This window comes from Homalodisca vitripennis, chromosome 7, assembly GCF_021130785.1.
Source record: "Homalodisca vitripennis isolate AUS2020 chromosome 7, UT_GWSS_2.1, whole genome shotgun sequence".
NCBI lineage: Eukaryota > Metazoa > Arthropoda > Insecta > Hemiptera > Cicadellidae > Homalodisca > Homalodisca vitripennis.
The window spans coordinates 126,373,465-126,397,174 of NC_060213.1; the positions used below are offsets into that span (position 1 = coordinate 126,373,465).

Sequence of the window (23,710 nt, forward strand, 5' to 3'; positions counted from 1 at the left end):
AAACATTGCAAAGACTAAAATGAAAAGCTTACATGCTCAATTGAAGACTGAGTTTGCATAAGATGTCATGAATTCTGTGACTGCTACTTCTCTTCCGTCAGAACAGATACAACTTCAAAATTGACCTGAGTTCATTATGATTATCAATTCCTTGAACATTTATTCCATTATGTATAAGGTTTCGAAGAAAATAAAAATAAATTCTGTAATTTTGAACTGCCAATAAAAATAAATTATGTAATTTTTGAACTGCCAATAAAAATAAATTCTGTAATTTTGAACTGCCAATAAAAATAAACTATGTAATTTTGAACTGCCAATAAAAATAAATTCTGTAATTTTGAACTGCCAATAAAAATAAATTACATAATTTTTGAACTGCCAATAAAAATAAATTCTGTAATTTTGAACTGCCAATAAAAATAAATTCTGTAATTTTGAACTGCCAATAAAAATAAATTCTGTAATTTTGAACTGCCAATAAAAATAAATTCTGTAATTTTGAACTGCCAATGCTATTTTATGCATTACCTGTATCTATTGATGTATGTTGGTCACTATAGGTTCAAATATTTTTTTGGTTCAAACTACGTACTACAAGTAGTTAATATCTGTATTTCAGTAAGAGAATGTAATTTTATCCAGGGTTCTTTGAAAATTTAAATTTTGACTCATAATTAGATTTTTGTAATTTTTAGTTTCCCATCCATTTCATGCTGTCATATATTAAGTAAATACTGTATACATGTTGTTAAGTTTTAGATATTAAGAGTTAAATTTAGTAGTAATTAAGTAAATTGTTATGTAAGTACACATCTATATGATTATTCTGTTATCCTGAAATCATGGGTTTATATTTTACTATATTGTAGGCATATTCATAGTAATCATTAAGGTAATTAAATTATTCATTACCAATTATTATTTACAAGTTATGTAGTTTTTAAAATCCATTAAAGATTAAAAATTGATGCAGTGCAATAAAGAATATAAATGGTTCTGTTATTTAATAAAATATCAAAACACATGTAAAAACATTAGATTTAGTGCTGTGATAACATAAAGCCATTGTATTTTAATAATACATTTTATGTATATTTTTAGAAATATTTCTATTTTTGAAAGTAAAATAACAAAAATATTTTTATAAAAGTTACCAGATTTGTTGTTTTCAATTAATATTTTCTATATTGTTATTTTAAGATGGTGTCAGAATAAGGTTCTTCATATAGTTAATTGTTATAGTTTAACGATTGCTGTGGCAGTTGTTACTAATTTGTTGTGTATATTTAACCAAGTGCAATGAATACATTCTCAAGATTTTTATATAAAGATATAAGTGTTATTTTGCTTATGTGTTGGTTTATTTTGCCTCTCTATTTTTTATTTGAGATAGTAATGGGTCCAAATCTCAAATCCACAGAATCTTCAACAAAGATTTGGATTCGCCATTAAAATCTTCGATCTGCTGCGTCACTAATTATTGGCTGATATTGTTTATTATTGTATATTAATTTTGGAAATAATATTATGCTTTTATATTTATATTTTTCCTGAAGCGAGTCTGCTGCTGCATTACTATTAATTTGCATACAATAGCTGATCGGCATTACACAAATACCGATTGCAAAAATGTACTTTTGTAAATATTTTGTTTGTAGTTATTATTTTCTATATTTATGTTTACCTAGTGTCGTGAGTTGCATTCCGCAAATTACTGATTGTGAAAATGCATTTTTATTGCATTTTGTGTTTGACCCCGTAAATAGATAAACTAAAATATGTGTTGTGTTGTAAATAACATTTTGCTTACAGTTAGTATTTTCTATATTTACTTTCATGCATTGCCGCAAGTGAGCTGTGCCTATTTGCAGACAACCACTGATCGATGTACGCAAAATACTGATTGCTAAAACGTGTTTAAGTTTTATTTTATTTATGAAAAACCATAGAAAGAAAATCTAGTTAACAAGTAAATAATATTTTGTTTGCAGTCCAGTGAAAATATTTTCATAATACTGTATTACAAATAAACAATGCTAGTGTAAAATTGCCAGTTATAATAAATAATCTATGATCCCACATTAAAAAAAAACTAGTCACAGCATAACTTGTGATGCTGTCTTCAGATTGATGTAAAATCTGTAAGCATTATTTGCGGATGCTGTGCTATGTAGTGTGCAACTACACTTTGCTTATGGAAAAACCTTCATTTCCACCTGATTCTTTCAACATTTTTTACACGGATTAAAAAAACTTACTTGTTGCTAAGGGTCTATAAGAGGAGGAACAGTAATGTTTTAAAAACTATTTACAGGATGTCGAAATTTTAATCGTTATTTGGAAGAAATAATTTCGATGTAACCGTTGGATGTAATAAAATAAAAACATCAATTTGATTTTTTTACTATTCTGTCTTCTACCAGCAATTATTAGTGTACTTAAAAATCATCAAATATTGTAAATGTTAATAGCAAATGTGAATGGTGTAGGTTTGATGTTTTTAATCAATCCCAAGCCTCCTCAGTAATACATGTGCTAATCAACAGTAACCACACAAACATTCAATAAGGAAAATAAAAATACAAAATGTTAAAAACAGAACCTGTATTGCAATCTTTACTATCTAACACTGTTATCCACAGTGGGTTGTTTCGTGGACTTCTGTCCACCTTTGGGTGTTACTTTGCCCTGGCTTGTCTCTCCTCTCTGCTCGCTTCTCCAGTTAGATTGTGGCCTCGGAGCCTGCGAAGTGGCAGCGGCTGTTTCTCCTTTTCCCTCAAACTGTTTGCGTTTGGACCCCTTTGTCCGTGACGAGCGGAGACCTAACTCTTCGAACTTCTCAGGGTCAATCCTCCTCCTTTGTTGTGGTCTGTTTTGTTGTTTTTTCCTCTGATTGTTAGCCTTTGTGTCTGGAGCTTGATACCTACAAGCAAAACCGTAATCAGATATCCAGTACGGAAATAAAACTCAATGTTATGAAATTATTTGCCATTTATATGAATATAAAAAAATGAATAAATGTCTGAATTGTGAAGTGTCACCAGAGGGCTAAGCATATTTAAGCTGATGGTACACATGTGGAATGGAACAATATAAAAACTATCAGATTTCTTGCATGTATTTTTTGACCCTTATTTTACCTTCAGTCATTGACATATTTTATGATCTGTCCAAACAAAGGCATTTGTAATTAGAATACCTCTTTCCCACTTTGTTAGTCAACTTCGGTTAGTTGTGGACATTTCTTTGGCCCACACTCACTCAAAACTAAGTTCCTCTTTTGCGGACTACCTCAGTTCTTTGCCTTTAGAGTATTACAAAAATATAAAGGTACAATTAGATTCGAGAAGATAATTACATTTTTACTAAACGTTGGACATATTAAATATGTCCAATTTTCACATTTTACAATATTAGGCTATGAAGGCCAAATATTGTAGAATGTAAAAATTTGTTGTACTGATTGACAATAAGAACTGCTCTTGTAAATAATTGAAACCCCCTTTACACAAATAACAAATGTATAAACTGTTTAATTTTTTTAACAGTTTGGCATATTTTGTTAATTTTAGACAATCAGACAATATGTTCAATTATAAAAATTTAAATTCTAATTGGATTCCCTGTGACAATATGGACTATCACCTTCCTTATATCGCTCCAAAAAAAGCAAGAGCAGAAGCTATCCTTTTTATTCGTTGGGACTCGGTAAGCAGCCTGGGAACTCAACAGGCACTCAATTTTTGAAAATACAAATGTTTAGACGCAATACCGTGTAAAGTTGCTCTACTCACATTCGGGAAATCCGAATTATTTCTAAATCTAAAATAGTGAATCGTCGATCTTTATGACATTTTTTGTCAACAGCATTGACCAAATCATCTCAAATTACTGATGGTCGGCCAGAGCAGGGTTTTTTTTTTTTTTTTTTTTTTTTTTTTTTTTTTTTTTTTTTTTTTTTTTAATAAAAGGAGAGACCGATCCCCTTTTAAGCCTTATTCTGTCCGTCCTCATGGGCCACTGGCCTGTGCGAGGATCTTATCAAACAGAATAAGGGGCAGAGTCGATACAGTACAAGGTTGATGGTACTGATAAAAAGTGCAACGGTCACAGACAGGATTTGAACCTGCGCTATCTCAATATCTCTATCTCTTTATCATGCACATTATCCTGTCCTTCATTAAAAGCTCACACCCACTTGTGCACTCTATTTGTCACTAATTATGTCAGGACAGTAAACTTACAGTAATCTGCTGATGAATTTCCGCTGCTGAATTGTTTCCTGCAGACAAGAACCATATCACTGCCCTGACTTCACAATCGGCGGGCTGATCTATTGTCTTAAACAGTGTGAACTGTCACTATAAACATCACACAGCAACTGTAACAATGCTAATGGTGGCGCTTGACGAGCAAGGCATGCTGGGAGTCCGCGCACATGCGTGTTTTGTCCTTGGCTCCAAATTCAAATATGTAGTTACAGTGAATCGGACCTTACTTTTGAAATAAACCTGACTTCGGCAGACGCATTAGAGCACAGTGTAGCAGGGAGAGGAGTAGGTCTTACTCAGTATAGATCCACAGTGAAGGTGTTAATTGAGGTAATAATTACCCAGGCAATGAAATATCCAAAGGATCCTTTGACAACAGGATGTGGATGGTAGGCTGTTCCCTGATGACCACGAGAGGATCCAAGTCTTCTATCAGTGGGTCCCAGTACTCCTTCACTCTGAACACACAATCGTTGATCAACATTACAAAACTGAAAATTAATTTGCTGTCTTTTTAAAGGCTTGAAAACTTTGCAATAATCCACCACTTGTTGGTTTCTCGTTTTTGTTAGTTATGGAAACTGACCTTTCTAGATGTAATGACACCTTAAAACATTACTGCACAAAATGGTAAAACCATCAGAGAAAAATTAAAATTTTGAACTTAAAAGCAAAATAGTACATTTCATTACTAGTCTAAAATGTGAGCTACTGCAGGGCAAGATTGCATTTACATGCAAGGTGAAGCCGAACGTGGAAAATGCTATCGAGCCCTGCAATAGAACTTTTGAGACAAGCATTGAATGATACTTTTCATCACGATGCAAAAGAGCACAGAAAATCTGTTAAAAGATAATCTGACATTTCATAGTCTGGTACTTATTCTCAAATAAAATATAACAATGTTTCATAATTAATTTTGATGTTAAAATCAGCAGGACTGTCAAAACAAATTAACGGAATCACACTGATGCGTTTACCTTCTGGTGAGAAAAGAAAAACATCCCTCGAGATAGTACTTAAATTCAAGCTCAGATCACATGAGCGCTCGTAAAGGTTATCTCTTTGGTACTACTAGTAACACATTTATGATAACCTAACCTAAACCTTCTTATATCACTAAACATAAATAATACGTAGAGACAGAGTGGCATCCTTCTCGCCGATATCGCTTCCCTTTGGGAGGCAGAAAACAAGAATCGATTCTCACGATGAAATGTAATCTTCATAGTAAGTCATATAAAGTCTGTTCTTTCTAATAATCTAGGTTTATTAGGTTACTGGTAAGACAAACTGTTCCAAAAGTATTGGCTTCTGGATAGTACCAGTGTTCATACTAGTTTGTGTGGCCCCTTCACTGTTTACTTCCTTCATCCCACTCTGCACCACAAACTCATCATATTATTTTACAAACAAATTACTACATTGTTACTTTAGTAAAACAATAAAGTAGAGCAGACGAAGGGCAAAAAAATAAATAAGTTTTCCTTGTCAGAACTATTTCATATATTTAAGAACTATTCAGTCATTCCCTGAATGCGATTTTAGCTCAAAATTGTGCTTGAAAGAAATAGTTAGATTTTGTAATAACTGAAATATGAATATGGTTTATTTTAGAAGTACAGGATATCAACTATACTTGGACAATACTTGGACAAAATAATTTTTCTCTAGGCCCATAAACAATGGAGTTTTTATTTCAGTTTAAATGGCCGCCATACTGGAATGAAATGGTGTACCATGCTGGTCAATATACTTAGTTGAGATATTTATAGGATTAATTTTTGTAATTTGTAAGTTTCAATTTTTTATGGAAAAGTTATAGATTTCACATATTGTTGTCCTTAGTTGTAAGTAGTAATTAAGATATTGTGTGACCTGGCTAAGTAATGTGATTTTTGACATTGTCAATAATATTTAGAAATTCAATCGACATTAATATTATTATTTTATATACATAAACATTACCACAAATCTCAGTAAAGGCAAAATTTGTGGAACTACTGATTCTTACCAGACTGTTTATAGACTATATGTTTATGAAGTAATATTGTCAGTCAGGTCAAGAATCGGAGAACAAATGCTTAGTGGTACTAATCACCAGTATAACGCATGATAGAGAGACAAATTGCCTACTCTTTCTCATTGATTGGCACTTTTTGAAAAAAAGAAACACAATATGCTGGAATTATCGTTTACAAAAAATTTCCATAAATATAAAATCAGAAACTTCTTTTTCAAAATTAAAAATAAACTAAAAATGTATTTAATAAATAAAACCCTTTATTCATTCAATGGACTATGAGGATATTTTACCATACTCTATTTTAATTTAGTAAGGGGTCAATCCATTTCAAATCACCCAGGTCATGTTGCTCAACATTTTTAATTTGCCTAATTTTTTTATTATGAGTTCCCTATGGGTACACAATCACAAAAACACTATTTGAAAAAATTTTACAAGCCATAGTTTTTTCCTGGTGGCCATTTTAAAATGGCGGTTTTGCAGATTTTAGTCAAATACGCGGTTTGCGAAAAGTTTAATTGCCAAGCTATTTTTAAAAGATATCAGAATAATCCAAAAACCAGTGTGTTCAGCATAAAATGAACTTCGATTTGACCATTATAATAATGTTTCTTTTGTGCAAGAAAGTCAATCAAAGTTGTTCTGCAAAATCTCGGAGGAAAATTATCAATTGTTACTTTTTAAGACCATAAAAGTTTAAGAAGGAAAAGAGACTCACTACTAATATTTTATTTCTTTGTTGAAAAACTAATATAACTACCTACTAAAAAAGTTTTAGCCCTGAGAATGCTCTCCTTTTTTTTCTAGAGCTTTTCAAAATGGCTGAAAGCCTAATAATGTCAATTTTCTAGGGTTAATAACTAAAAAGGGACTGAATGAAAATAAAATTAAAATTTTACAGAATGTTCTTTATAACAAATAGGAAATATCTCATAAAAAAAATTATGACTGAGACTTAACTACATTTAGAGATATACAGCATTGAATTTCAGTTTAAAAGCGCTACCCTTTTTCTCGCTTGTGTGGTACCCAAGTTAGCAAACAAGGGCTTGTTTAAATCATTATGTTAACAATAAACTTATATTTAATGCTCAAAAAAATTATATTCCTTATTTAAACCTACTTAGGATTTACAATACAAATTATTTAAAACCAGAAAATAATGGTATATAAATAAACAATACTCATAACCACCAAATACCACTTGCGCACTTTAGGAAAAAATAATTTGCTTAGATCTATTTTACTGTCAAAATGTATATGCATTTTAATTTATGTTCTAAAATATAATATTATTTAAATACATTTTATTAAAATACATGATGTAAAAAATAAATGTTAGTACCTGAGGAATATTTTAAAAATAGTAACTCATAATCTTTACACAGTGAGAACAATAGGTAAGAATTATTAATTCTTCAACTTAACTTACCGATACAATTTTTGTACTACACTTGCATACTGTATCCACATAATATTGTTCTTCTGTGCATTTAGATTTAAAAAAAACATTGGTTTCAATTACTTATTGGCTGCAATTTTCATCAAGCGAATTAAATCAAGATCATAATTCATTACATAGTTTCTCATTTATTCCCACAAACATTTTTCCCCATAAATGTGGTTGTATTTGTCTAAATACTTATCTTTGTGGTAGTGGCAAATATTAGTAATTTCTTTCGAAATTCTTAATTTTAGCAAACATTTCTTCTCTTCAGCTGACAAGTCACTCACCTTTTACTATTACTATTTAAAAATATTCCTCAGGTACTAACATATATTTTTACATCATGTATTTTATAAAATGTATTTAATAATATTATATTTTAGAAACATAAATTAAAATGCATATACATTTTGACAGTATAACAGATCTAAGCAAATTATTTTTCCTAAAGTGCGCAAGTGGTATTTTGTGGTTATGAGTATTGTTTATTTTAAACCATTATTTTCTGGTTTTAAATAATTTTTATTGTAAATCCTAAGTAGGTTTTAAATAAGGAATATAATTTTTTGAGCATTAAATAATAAGTTTATTGTTAACATAATGATTTAAACAAGCCCTTGTTTGCTAACTTGGTACCGCACAAGCGAGAAAAAGGGTAGCGCTTTTAACTGAAATTCAATGCTGTATATCTCTAAATGTAGTTAAGTCTCAGTCATAATTTTTTTATGAGATATTCCTATTTGTATAAAGAACATTCTGTAAAATTTTAATTTATTTTCATTCAGTCCCTTTTTAGTTATTAACCCTAGAAAATTGACATTATTAGGCTTTCGGCCATTTTTGAAAGGCTCTAGAAAAAAAAAGGAGTGCATTCTCAGGGGCTAAAAACTTTTTCAGTAGGTAGTTATATTAGTTTTCAACAAATAAATAAAAATATTAGTAGTGAGTCTCTTTTCCTTCTTAAAACTTTTATGGTCTTAAAAAGTAAACAATTGATAATTTTCCTCCGAGATTTTGCAGAAACAACTTTGATTGACTTTCTTGCACAAAAGAAACATTATTATAATGTCAAATCGAAGTTCATTTTATGCTGAAACACATGGTTTTTGGATTATTCTGATATCTTTAAAAATAGCTTGGCAATTAAACTTTTCGCAAACCGTGTATTTGAACTAAAATCTGCATAAACCGCCATTTTAAAATGGCCGCCAGGAAAAAAAACTATGGCTTGTAAAATGTTTTCAAATAGTGTTTTGTGATTGTCTACCCATAGGGAACTCATAATAAACAAATTAGGCAAATTAAAAATGTTGAGTAACAAAATTTTATTTTTATTGGGTGATTTGAAATGGATTGACCCTAAGAGATTATAAATAAATGGTCTTAATTTGTAAGTTTTTGAAACCATTCAATTATATTCATGTAATACAGTATTAAATAAAGAATATTTTGATTTGATTTTATTTGATTGGCCCTGGGAGTGGTTTTCCCTCCGGGGGTTATGTTCAGAAGTTATGTTGAAATTGTCGAGGAGAGGGTTTTGAAGAAAACTAAGTCAGACATCTAGTGGTCTAGTTCAATCACATTCTTAAAACTATGCCTACGTTTCTTACTTGCGGAAGCATATCTTGTTGATTTGATGCAGCTTGTGGTGTCGCTTCATTATCTCAGCACAGCTGATCACCTTGCCGACTGCGGGTCCCGAGCCTGACCACAGGACTGTTTTCTGCGTCTCAATCTCTTTCAACGCGTGTTCCAACACGTTCCGCATTTTGGTACCGGGATTCACCTTGACAACAAAATACTACCATTGACCTACAGATTGCATGTGAGTCAAACTGGTTTATAAAATTGGTACGTCTAAATGGTTTTAAGTATTGAGTTCCAAATCTTGCCACAACTATACTAAACCAGATGAGAAAATTACTGTAGGTGTGTAGCAGTATACGTAGAAATAACCGACAATAACCAATAACAATTAAACTAAACTTTATAGCAAAGTGTATACATATGATCTTATCTACATTCTTGTTAGACCATCAAATAAGGATTGGATTGGTTTAAAAACTGGAATGTGATAATGTAATTATATAAACTAAAATAAATACATAGAGACTTGAGTTAAAATGACGAAAACAAATGATAATTTTACTAATCACATGAGCATTTAGGGAAAATTCTTTATTTAAAGTGAGGAAATTAAAAAAGACTATCCTATCTATAATGAAAAAAAGTATTTCAATAGGCCCTTCAATCAATTGTTTTGGCTAGTATGAGGCAGAAGATTTTCCACAAACGGTCTTCTTTAGATAACAGCTTAATTCCTTCCTATTAATGTATAAACTCAAAATATTCCTCTAAAATATCAATAATCAATCACTCGGGTACCATGGAGAATGGTGGGGAGTGAAAATTCTTTATCTAGGAAAACTATACTGTAAGCCTACAAGAATAAACATATTTCTAATAGGTAAGGTTATGAAAAAGTTTTGTTACTAGATTAGAGCTTGGATTTCAGCTTATTGACAACAATAAGCTGTTGGTCTGTTTCGTAAAATTCCACTATGCAAAAATCTGTTTGAACCGTACCGTATTAAAAACAAATACAAACTTTAATAGTATATTTGCAATACTACATCATTGGAAAAATCAATGGTAGAGTTGCTATATTCAAATGAGAATTGTAAAAAGAATGTAAATATGTATAGTTATGATTTTTTGTGATAACACATGTGTATGACAATTTTTTCTTTAAAACATGCAAGTTTTAATACATTTTAAGAAAGAAGAAGACAAATGGAAGTACATGTATTTCTCAAGCATTGTTTATATATGAATAATAGTTTTTGACTTAAAGTATATTATTAGGGGAAGCGTTTATTTGGTTATATATTATTAGAAAATCACTCTAGGAACTGTCTGATTCTATCTTCTACACATAAAAAGTATTAATATTACATTTCAATTGATATTTTAAGATATTAACAATATTATCTTGTATAATTCTAAAAATAAACCTAACAGAGATAGGTTTTACAATGCTCATTTTTACAGAGTGGTTCATGAAACATGCTTGTAAATTGGTACTCACATGCATCCATAAAAAGTCCTCTGGTAAGTTAGGTATAGGTATCTGGCTTTTCTCCAAGGGTTCCTCAACATTTTTTCCTTTTTTGTATTTGTCCATGCTGTAAAATAAAAAAATTAATATTGAAACGTGTACATATTTATTACATACATGATGAATAATATACAATTAATGAATAGCAATCAATAAGGTAAACAGAGGTTAGTACCTACACACAACACAGTGGCGTATAGAAAATAACTTTGGGAGGGGGGCTGACACACTGTTCGATAGAAATGTGTCAGATATGTTTACCATGTTAAGTAATTAATTGTAAGTAGTACGCTTAGTATAAAAATATAGCTTCACTATAATATAATCTTAAACGTCTATAACGTAATTCAGTTCGACATTATTGTTCCAAATTAATTGAAACAAAGTTAAATCAAGCGTATGGTATTTGCCGCTAGAGACAGGAAATACTGTTGTTTGTCAATATCCATTACAAAATAACATGATGAGTTATTACGTTCCTGTAAACTGTTACCGTCATAGCGTAAATGTAAGTAACTCATTACAATGTAACATATACTGAAAAACTAATAAATTTATAAACTGGTTAATTCAAATTTGACTATACAACACAATGATTGGGTATTATGAAGTTTTAATCTACTATTTATTATTAGGCCATACATATGTAGTATAGATATAAAAAGTTAAAGATAACCTTAATGAGCGTTCACGTGATCTGAGCTTGAATTTAGGTAGGCTACTACTTCAAGGGGTATTATTCTTATTTTGGCAGAAATTCAGGGTGGTGCCAGGCGTCACCGAAACCTGCACTGATGGTCAGGGGCATTTCTGATCGGTATTTTTGCAACCTCAGATCACATCCCAGATCATCCATCTAAACCTACTTTATCACATAATAACATTGAAAAATGTAACATTTCTATTTCTACCCTAATTGCTTTGCATGAAATCGTCTTGGCTGTTACTGGTTACTGAGTAACCCAAAAGTAACAATTATTGCTTCTGAAAGAGAAAAAATCATTCACCCCAGCTGTTATTGAAACAACAGTATCCCGGTAATAGGTTACCACTGAATTACCTGTTACTTATACTAATACTGTAGATATGTAATGGCACTAAATGCAGTGGTTATGCACATGTTTTATTTGTGTCAAGACACATATATTCATCAAATTAGTAAAAAAGGGTAGGGTATGATAAGTGGACCCGGTTTTTATATCGAAATTTGTAAACGGTATTACTTAATCATAACCATCGACATAATCAATCGATACTAAATAATTATTTTGAACAATTAACTTACATGATCTATTTCAACAGCTGTAAACACTTTCAAATAATACACGTCAAATATTTCAATGTTACATAAGTAACATTTGATTATTAAAAATGGCAGTACATTTTAGAAAACTACACGACATTGTTTTGAAAGATGATAAGACATGTTTTTCGTGGCTGTAAATATTAAATTCATGTTTTATTTTAAAACATATGATTGTTTGGGGACTATAGATACTTTTATATCGATTGATAGTCTAGGATTTGAGATTCGAATATTAGGTATCGATGGTTACATTCTTCGATATAAAAAACCGGGACCGCTTATCGTACCCTACCCGTAAAAAATAAGTAGGCCTAAATGTTATACTATTTTGTCTGTTATATTTTATAAATACATATATCCTAGATTGTTTTACTCATAAATATCAATCATTCAAGTGTTGGTTGCTTATTATACTGCAACTGAATCCTGTTGTATAAAATATTACCAAGTTAATTTCATTTGACAAAAATGTGTTTAAGAGAGAATTAAATCTCTTTAGACACCACAGAATTTAAAATTAATAACCTAGGTCTATTGTTGAGAAAGTTCACAGACTTTTCCTCTATGAGGAGTTTTAGATAGAAATAGTTTCATGGAAATAATAGGGTCTAATTAACATTTTAGAAATCAAACAATACCTTATCCATTTAGGTAGGGAAGAATGTTACACATAAAATAACAACACTTTAACAAAATATATATGTTTATAAAGAAATGTTTACCTTTAAAGATGTAACAACAACTATATATATTTAACCAAACACTCGCACTCAATTTAAGGTTATGTTTCAACAACCACTAACAACACACATGAGTGACATGACACATAATACTTTAAACTGACGAGTGACGACAGCTGACAAAATGTCGATTGAGTCACCAGTTCATCGAACAATCAAATACTTGTAAAACAAGAAACTACAATACTAAGATATATTATATATAATATAATAAAATAATATATTATATTTAGATTTACAATGACAATGGTACTTTGGGATTATACCGACCACACCAGTATGAAGAACACAAAAATAGAAATTTATAGAAACAAACATGATAGAACGAAAAAAAACAACTCTTCAATTACAAAATTACAAACTTACAAGCATTTCCAGGTATTGTGATCGGTATTGTTGTCGCTGTTATCTTATCTTTCTCGAGAATCCTGATTACGGCAGGCCGCGCGGCATCACGTGATTTGCACGGTACATCATTGCCTTTCCATTACAATTCAATTTATATTTCTGATTAGCCCCTCTAGAATTTGATATTTTACTGATAGGTACTATCTCGAGGGATGTTTTTCTTTCGTCGACATCAGCGAGGGGCAGCACCGAAGGTGCTGTCGAAGCCCGCGCTGATGGCCGGAGGCACTCGCATTTTGGGTGGCGGAATGTGATCAAGAATAAAAACAAGTTTTGAGTGTTTTTTTAATAAAAAGTTTAGTTTGGTAAATGTTTGTTTTTGTTGAATTTTTGTGTTTGGAGAAATGTAGAGGTAAAACACGGAAGTACAACAAAGCGATGCACCAGCTGAACGGGCGGCGAGACTCTGCAATCACGTTATCTACTAGACGCTCGACTTTGACCTCTGTCTGAGGATGGGGAGGTGTTTGCGATAAGACAATTCCTGTTTTATATTGACGAAATATTGTTCTACGCTAATCTAGTAATCAGTAGAAACGAAATGTGAAATAACGATTCATGTCTGGGTGTGGTCGGTATAATCCCAAAGTACCATGACAATTTTCTCTACTATATTTATACGGGGTTTCATGCATTTAAATCGTATTAATGTTGAAAAATCTGTAAATAGAATTATGGATAAAATAATGACCTACCGACTACCAGTCCTATAAAGAAATAAAAAAAAACAACACTAAAATATGGATTCTATTTAAAAAGACACGTGCTTTTGTTTTGAGTAGAAGTGTGTTTTGGTTTACTTTATAAAATCTGCTCGCACTGCTGTAGATGAACGAGGGTAGCATTCCTAAACATTTGGTTTATATATAGTTAACAGTCCGAAATTCCAGAATATATATATTCCGCTATTATTTCATATTTGGAGCCCCAAGCAAAATACTCGCCACCAACTAGATGGATCCACCCTCTCCCTCCTTACAGAAACGGTACAGCAAAAACAGTTCCGTGGCATGTTTTTAAATTTAACGCTCATTTATCTACCAGTGCAACAGGATTTTTCACGTTTTTGTATTTTATTGCAAATAGCAACACATATTGACAGATAAATCTTAAGGATATTAAAAGGCACCGGTAAATTTCTGGAGTTTTCTGCTGCTCCCACTCATTGTTTAACATTTGTCGTTGACGATGGATAATTTTGAAAGAATACAGTGATAAGATCGGCCATTTGCCATCGTTATTGTTATAAATGTGTAACTCTATGTTCCGTACTATCGCACTGTGATTATACATGACATGCCGACATGGATCCTAATCAGTCGTCTACTTTCTTGATTTGTCACGGGGCTTTCTTGTAGTCCAGGTGTATGTGAAGTCGAAACGATGTAAAGATTTCATTTCGATCTTCTTCGTCGCCGACTGAGTTTTGAATCTCTTCAACGTCAGATTTCAGACACTGTACTAAGTGGAAGGTGAACTAATGCTAAACTCAACAATCAGAAGGAATAGATCGGTGATTTAATCTTAGTTTAATTTTTAAGCTATCAAAAGGAAAATTATAACTTAACTACATTTAATTTAAAATGAGATCATTGTAGTAATTTTGAATAAGGATGCGATGGCAAAAAACCAAATAAATAAGAATTCCTTTATGATGAATACTTTTTGATAATAGAGTGGAAATTACGAGGTAAAATATGCTTATTTTTACACATATGGTAGATATGATGGTCTTAACATCAGTGATACCAGTACAGTATGTTTAAGGGGAGCCGGGAGGCCCTATCCTCGCAGTGTTAAATTATACATATTGAGGTACACTTTTCTCATAAACTATTTAAGCTATAAGGTTGAAATTCTTTTTACATACTGTTATACTTGTTTTAATACTGTGTGACTAGAATTACATTGGTGTGACGTTAGGAAAAAGAATTGGAATTTATTTTCTTAATTGAAAATTTTTAACACGTTTTTTAAACTTATTATTTAATATTTTTAAATGTGGAAGAGTTAGAGTAATAATTCTAGTACTGTATTTTGGCATTGGTACTGGAAATACTCACAAAACATTTCAAACCTCTAGCTTAAATAGTTCCTGAGAAAAGTGTACCTTTGTGTGAAAAAATATAATTTGCGGAAAAACGCATTTAAAGTAAGTACCTTAGGCCTAGAACATCTCTGCTCCGTAGTCTGGATCATCTGCATTGCCTTCCTCCTCTTCAATAAGTTTTCTTTTAGCTCTTCTTTCTTGCCTTGCAGTTTTAGTAATGTCCTCAGCTGCTTTTTCAGCTTTACGCAGTCGCGTTTTGTCCATTCCTTTCAGAGCGTCAATCGAACGTTGACAGATTTTTAGCCCTAATTCTTTATATAAGTTCAACTTTCCACAATGGCCAGTATTAAAAGATAATACACTGTCAAACACTCCTAGTTGTAATGTATTTAACCTAATGAAGGTAGTTTTTGGCAATTTTGACCAAACAACATGGTTAAAACTTTCATTAACATTTTGTGTTTGTCCATGAAGGCATTTTGATAGTAGGTCATCACTTGTCAAATCTCTATAAATGCTTTTCATAGCTAGAAAGACAGGCCCTGGAAGTGGAGTTTTGTGCTTGTAGACAGTATTTAGAGCTTTGGATTTATTATAACCACACCACGATTCGGCTCCAATCGGACAAAGGCCGTGCTGAGGGTTTTCATCTGTAGATAACCTATGGAAATAAGTGGCCCAAATATTTTTTTTCATTTCTGAGACTCCTTTCTTATCTGACACTGCTCTTCTAATAGCTAATCAATAGTAATTTTGTAGCTTGTCAATTTCTACATCTTTCAGTCTGCCTTTCCCTCCGATTACCTTACCGTCATCGAGCTTCATTCCTTTCATATCCCTTTTTAGTTTTCTTAACCTAGATCCAATTCGCTTCTGGACATTTCCAATGCATTCAAGTTTAACTATTTCAATATTTTCACCATATGATGTATTTTTTATTACACTCTGAAAACCTTTACTGTCTCCATCGCCTAAATATTTGGTGTATCTAACTCCTTTACCAACTGAATTTTGAAATATTTTTATTGCCCCTTCCACCTCCATACCACCACTTGACCCTTCATAGCTTTTAGTACAAACATTTTCTTTTGGTTTTTTATTGACATTCTTAGACTCTGTACATATCTGACAATACTTAGACATAATAGCAACATCCAATACCCTACCCGTATCAACACTTGTTACACTTACAATCCCGTTCAACGATTTGTGTCCCTGCCTTTGCCAAGAACCGTCTATAGCAACTGTAAGATCTGTACATCCTTTATTTTCTTTTACAGCTTCTGATACAGCTTCTATCATACTCTTTTCTGCACAATTACTAATACCTGTCCTCAAAACTTCTGTATAAGGTCCATACTTATCTCGGGGAGAAGGCAAATCTAACAACGAACACAAAATACTGCCGGCTGCAAGACCTTTACCAATGGTTCTTAGGGCATAGATGAATTTTAAATTAATGTCATATTTATTGCTAGGTGTAAGGATTGCATTCCTAAACTCATAATGAATTACACACAAGCTACAGTCTAAAATAGTTTTTACAGCAAGGCCATGTCTTTCGTTGTCAGAAGTATTCAGCTCGATGCAATTATCGCCATTACAGTTTTTGCAACGAGCAAAACATTTTATGGCATTACTTAGAATATCTAAGTCAAAAATACAGTTTCCATTGCCACTAGTTTCAAACTGTTTGTATTGATCAAAAGTAATCTTTTTTGATGAAGAACTTTTATTAGACCTACCTTGAGATGAATTCAAAGGAGTTGATTGTTCATTAGCTTCAACTAGGCCTAGGTTGGTTCGGTTAGTTACATTATTAGATATATTCTGTGTAAATCTGTTCCCATTGAATGTAGATTTCTTTTTGTAAGAAACTTTTACACGAGGCATGGCTTGAAAACTAACACAGAAACTCACATTAAATAAACGAATGTAATACTTTCACCTTCACTGTAAACATCAAGATAACCATAAACAACAAGAAGGAAGATTAGTTACAGATGTCACATGCAACAATAAGCATTCTAAACAGCTGCTATCAAGTTAGCCAACTAGTAAAACGAAAATTACAAGCCCAATTCTTTAGAACTAGTACTATAACAAGTGACCAAAAGCAAGTAAGCTCCTGAAACGTGTGACCCGTAAATGTAATAAATATGTTATAGTGCTTAATATTTAAGATATTAAAAAAACTAATTCCATATTCTGAAAGAGGACATTTCAAACTATAAAAAACATACAAATATAAAAATGTCAAAACAATTATTCTTTTGCCTCCTGGCTCCCCTTAAATAAAATATCGATGCCTCCTTTAGCTGTTGAAGTTTCATGCAACGCGTTAAATTCTAGGAACTGTTTCAAATTTCCACATACTATATTTAAAACAAAAAAGTAATCAGTTGTCGAAAAAGGCTGTGATGCCAGATTCCTGGGAGTATATAGTATAGATATTTACCGAACATTCTACCTAACCAAAACCAATTCTCCAACCACACCTATGTTGGAAGATTGTAATAGATTGGAACACTTTTTAACAAATAAAGAGGCTTAATATGTTGAAGGAAATAAACTGAAATTCAAGCAATAGTAAAATAATGTCCAAAAACCCAGATCTAATAGATGATTTCCTAAACTACATATCCAGAAATTTCGTCTTTAAACTCTCGTTGGCTTTACATATGAAGAGCCCAGGGGAAAAACGTACTTGGTCTTTTTTTAATTTACAGGACAACAATTCAAAGTTTGAAAACGTTATAAATGTCATGTAATTGTTAGAAATTTAAACTAGTTTTCATCTTGAATATGGTAAATTAATTGGTTACACAAATAGAGAAAAATATACTTTAAGTAACAATTGTTGCTTGGTAAAGTAGAATTTACAACACAAGTACCAATTTTACAGGAAAAAATGTCATTCGTCCATGAATCTACGTTAACTTAAAACAAACAAAATTTTTCTTGAGGGATACCAAAAGAGACAAATGAAATCTTTTTATAATTTATTATATATTAAATCTACTCAGTATATTTGACATTGAAATTGTTTAGAAACTATAATATTAGCTGAGTTTGTCCAGCATTAATGTTTGGTAGTCCTTTTATTTTTGCAAGTCTGTCCATGAGATAAATTGATCCAGTACTTTTTAGCTTTTCTTTCAATACAGAATTGTTATAAGTGGTGTACATCCACATATTTTGCCTCAGATATTAGAAACAAACCTGGATCAAAAGAACTCTTTTATAAAACTAATATTTCATTACTTTGACTTAAAGAGGGGTTCTGTCATGACCAATTGAGTATTGAATTAACTGTCATTATTTTGATGCTTAGTCTAATTAGATTAGGTTGTAATATTAGTGAACAATATTACAATACAAAATAAAATACTCATAATGTCAAAAGCTTGAGGGAGTAGTTCCAATTCATCACTTGAAGCTGGTCGATTACTGGCTCAGCAATCTCCTGATTCCGGTGGACTAATTATTGTTGGAACTATCGTAATACCTAAACGGTACACAGACATCTTGAAGTACAGACTGAAGAGAATGTCACAGCACATAAGCAAGAATAAAAATAGTACGTCACTTACAAGACTAGAAAATCAATATTGGCATTTCCTATGGTACCGCGGTGCCCTACTATGAAATGTAGTGTTTTACTTTTTGTGACAATAACAATGGAAAATGTCCAAAACCCTATTATCCTTCTTATCCATCTTCAATAATACATTTTAGACAATGTGTCCATCCCTGAGGATACAGGGTAAGGGGGTACCAAAAGCCCAGCCTGTGCGACAGTGACACCACTAATTCTAGTGAGATCTTAGAAATCCGTACAAGAATATTCCTCAAATGTTTTAGAGAACTCACTCATAGTCACTAAAATAAATTGAATGATTATATCTACATACAAATTCCAATAAAAAACACATTAAAATAACAAATAACATTTATGCATCAAAATAAATAAATATGTAAAAACAAAGGGGATGAAATTTCCATCATGTGCAGTGAACTTCATCCTGACCTGCTTGCTGTTACTGAATACGGTTAACAACAGTAATGAAAGATGTTTCAAAATTCACAATAATTACCAATTGGCGGATGTGTTCTGCCGCACCTTTGCCAAAGGATGGGTTAGCAGTTTTTGTGCGAGAAGATTGTTCGTTTACCCATTACACTCTTGACGGACCAACAGACAAAGATTTTGAATATACAAAGGTAATCAGTCATGCAAACAATACTTCAATGCACGTCGTTGGAGTATACAGATCTTCAAATGAAGATGAAGAACTATTTGTTTTCAAAATTTGAAAATATGCTGACTGACGTTTCAAAAAACACTGACGTTTCATGGTTATGGGGATTTTAATATGGACGTCTTTGGTGTTGATGTCCGATCCTCAGAACTAACAGAACTAATCACTCGGACCTAAGGACACGTCCATATAAACACGATTGTTCTCTTGTGTAACTAGTGTAATCAAATATATTATATAGTTTTCCAACCTATTCTTCTGTTTTGTTAGTCTTACGTCTTATTCATCGACTTTTATCAACACAAATGAAATACAATTTTTTACATGTAAAATTGTAGCAGCTTTTACGTTTCCGTCATGGAAATCAAAACGATGTCTCAACTTCCATGTCTGATAGTTTGTTTTTATGATGAAAGGTTTGTGAAGTTAGCAGGACAACATTGGACATTTTATTTGTGAAAAAAAACTTTTCTGATATATTAGCATAGAAAGAGCGTATATAGCATCTAAAGACAGTAAATAAGCGGTTTATTTTGGTTGTATTTTTATGAAATACCGAAAGATAGTATAACAAGGGAAAATTAAATAATTGATTTTCTCTGAGCAAATTTAGTTGTGCCATAATAGAGGACTTTGGGGGAAGTTTGCCCAAAGCACTATGTGTTATTGTAAAGCTTCAATCGTAATCAGGTGACCAACTATTATTGGTGGTGTGATCAACTATTGATAACCAATAGTTTAATAACGTCTGATAGCAATTAACGTTCCGAAATATTGTAAAATACTTGTTTTAATAATTATGTAAAGGTCAAAACACTTTCTTTTGTACGTAAAATACACGATATAACTTTGGGAAAACCGAATAATTATTGTGTTACAACTTATAAACGTACTGTTAGTTATTTTATCTTTACATTTTGAGAAACCCTGAATAATAGGAGCACATAATTAGATTACGTAACATTTTATGGTTCTAAATAAATTTTACTTTCTGGGACATAGTCTCAATAATAGTATTGAATTTAAACTTGGGTATATAAGGTATTAATAAAAACAATATTTTTTTATATAATATCCCCGAAGAACTAAAAAGTCCTAAAACGATATATTTTACGTGGTATATGTTTGTACGCGTTTTTGTGCCCTGGTGTGTATTTTTAAGGAAATCGTAACATTCTAGTACCACGTACATCACAAAAGTAAAACAGTGAATAAGACACAAAATATTTTGATAATATCAAACTGGATGAGTTTAAATTTTGGAAAATAAATCAAAGAGTAGCGTCATCATCACTTTAATGACTGATTAATGTTAACTCTAATGCAATATAATATGTATACCTGCTTACCAGGAAACAATTTTGGCCCTATTTTGTTCCTTATAAAGTTATTAACCCGTTTCTTTGTTGAGAACGATCTTTCAGCAGTACATGTCAGTAATAGTGAATTATTTAAATAATAATAATAGTTTACTAAAAAAGTAATTGAAGAATTGAAAATTTGGGGGAGTCCAGACCCCTTGGAGCCCCTCGCTGGATACGTCCTAAATGTCAGTCTGAAATATACAACATAATGAGCGATGATGTCACTATTCTGTTGTAATTTCGTTTCTTTAACCTTATATTCTCTGTCATTTGTGAGTTATATAAGTATCAAGTTTTGTAAAACAATGTCAACATTTAGTATTATTATACTCTTTAGCATTTAAATCTGTTTCTGAAATTTATCTGAACAGTTTTCTTATGAAAACCATGTGTTATAAAATAATATTTTGGTAATGAAAATTTTAGTACAGGTTCTATTTTACGGCCAATAACAAATATTAGATGTAATACAAAGCTGTATACTACCTACTATTACATACGTGTTTTGCACAGAGTCTAAGATCAAATAATCTGCTGCAACTAACTTAAGGGGAACGTTAGGTGTAAAAGACGTACGTTTCCTAGCAACGTGCGAATGTAGCATGCATGTTTTATTGTCGACTGAGACATACAACAGTGAGGCTTGATGTTAGTTCGATCGAATTGAATTGGATGTGGGGCCTGGGAGCACAAATTCCCGGTATTGTCAGGTGAGATGAAATGGTTAAGTAGATTGGATCGGTAACGTTGTGTTGGGGATGCATTTCCCGACGAGCAATTGTTCAGAACTACATGGTTCGGGGTTTCTTGGATGTTTCTTGTGGATCGACCGATGTATATGTTACAGCCAAAATAATTAACTCAGCTATTATATACAATATCCTGTCATTATGTATAGTGGCTAGTGGTTTTGGTCAAAGTGATTAATAATGCTCTGTTTATAGTTTTATTCAGCCATTATACATATTATCTGACTGAAGTTGGTCAAAGTGATTAATAATGCTATATTAATTTATCCAGCCATTATACATATTACCTGACTGAAGTTGGTCAAAGTGATTAATAATGTTGTATTTATCACTTTATGTATTATCCATACTGTATGACTGAACTTAGTCAAAGTGATTAATAATGCTCTATTACTCTATTCAGCCACTATACGTATTATCAGACTGAGGTTGTTCAAAGTGATTGACAATGCTCTATTCATTACTTTATCCAGTCACTATACATATTGGTCACACTGAAGTTGGTCAAAGTGATTGACAATGCTCTATTTATCACTTTATTCCGCCCATCATACATAATACCAGACTGAAGTTGGTCAAAGTGATTAATAATGCTATATTACTTTATCCAGTCATTATATGTATTATCTGCCTGAAGTTGGCCAAAGTGATTAATAATGCTATATTTATTTATCCAGTCATTATACGTATTATCAGACTGAAGTTGGTCAAAGTGATTAATAATGCTCTATTTATTTATCCAGTCATTATACGTATTATCAGACTGAAGTTGGTCAAAGTAATTAAACGCTAATTATTTATTACTGTATCCGACCATTGCGTAACATTATACACAATGACTGATAAATAACAATTGTGTATAATATCCAATAATTATGTATAGTGGCTAATGATGATGGTTAAAGTGATCACTTTGTTTAGTGAATTTTGCAATTAGTAACAATGACTGTATATGCCAAGCATCAATGTGTATACTGTATACGGGTAAATATTGATTCGAGTCCAGCTGCACGATCATAACCACGAGTGTGTTTATGCATGATCAAAGCATTCTACAGTAGTCTAGCTTGTTTCTACATGCAGGAACAAAGCTGTTCAGAAAATTACTATTATAAGTTTAGTATGAAATCTTTTATAAACAGCATGTATATGTAAGTAAGAGAGCTATAACATTAAATGATAAAGACCTATCGATCTCTATAATTATAAACAACAAAATAATATTTATGATTGAGTTTGATTATTTAAGTCTGCATTTATTCCTTTGTATAAAATACATTTAAATTAAGAAATTGAAAAGCAACACGGATGTTAAGATGAACCGGGTGTCCCTATCTCCATAATGTTAAATTAGCAACGTTTTATGTACCTTATTGAAAAATATACTAGCTCCACTGCTACAACTACTCAATGAAAGCCTATTTCATTCTCGACAGTCTGAATGTGAGGTTTACTGATATACGAAAAGTGTTTCATTTATAATGTTTTGTTTATCTTTTTCTACGGACAGATGTTTTATTACTTTTGTAACTAAGAAAATAAGAAAGATATCAATATATATATATATTCCGCTTAAACTAAAGAAGTTAGCTGAAAAATACTCAGGTATCTCGAGTGGTTCATGAGAAAAGGTATATTAAAACTAGACAATTTAATTTACGGTAAATTAATGTATCTATATAACAGGTAAATATAACAGGTATAACGGTAAATGTAATCTATATAACAGGCAGAAAGGTTGTCTGGGTCCTCTTCTTACTCATCCTTATCATCCAGCCTCTCCTTTGCCATTGTCTTCTTATTTCTGATTTTTCTAGGACTTCGATGGCTTTACTAGCATTTGTTTATCATTAGCCGATCCAGAAATTCCAGGCATTGGGTACATTTATTTCTAGAACGTCTAACTTTCTAGGTTCTTACATTTTGCAACGCCTCCCTCATTGTAGTAGCTATATCTTAAAAC

The 23,710-nt window shown here is 31.7% G+C and overlaps 1 protein-coding gene across 2 annotated transcripts; it reads right to left on the reverse strand.

The window, feature by feature from the left end:
- Positions 1–2,590: 2,590 nt before the first annotated feature.
- On the reverse strand, positions 2,591–13,013 carry LOC124366278 (ribonuclease P protein subunit p25-like protein). Of its 2 annotated transcripts, none has more exons than XM_046822686.1 (5): positions 12,897–13,013; positions 10,839–10,935; positions 9,361–9,536; positions 4,616–4,732; positions 2,591–2,926 (listed from the first exon to the last, which is right to left on the reverse strand). In XM_046822686.1, exons 2-5 carry the CDS (start codon positions 10,932–10,934, stop codon positions 2,623–2,625), a joined length of 693 nt encoding a protein of 230 aa, XP_046678642.1. In that variant the 5' UTR covers position 10,935; positions 12,897–13,013; the 3' UTR covers positions 2,591–2,622. The 2 variants fall into 2 exon arrangements, with proteins under 2 accessions (XP_046678642.1, XP_046678643.1); XM_046822687.1 differs by having other exon boundaries at positions 12,813–12,968.
- Positions 13,014–23,710: the final 10,697 nt, after the last annotated feature.

Excerpts from the sequence above, each read along its gene's own strand:
- LOC124366278 (XM_046822686.1), bottom strand. The coding sequence starts at position 10,934 with ATGGACAAATACAAAAAAGGAAAAAATGTTGAGGAACCCTTGGAGAAA. Across the intron at positions 9,537-10,838 it reads AGGACTTTTTATGGATGCAT|GTGAATCCCGGTACCAAAAT; the intron begins GTGAGTACCAAT and ends TTTGTTGTCAAG. Across the intron at positions 2,927-4,615 it reads TTGGATATTTCATTGCCTGG|GTATCAAGCTCCAGACACAA; the intron begins GTAATTATTACC and ends TTTTGCTTGTAG.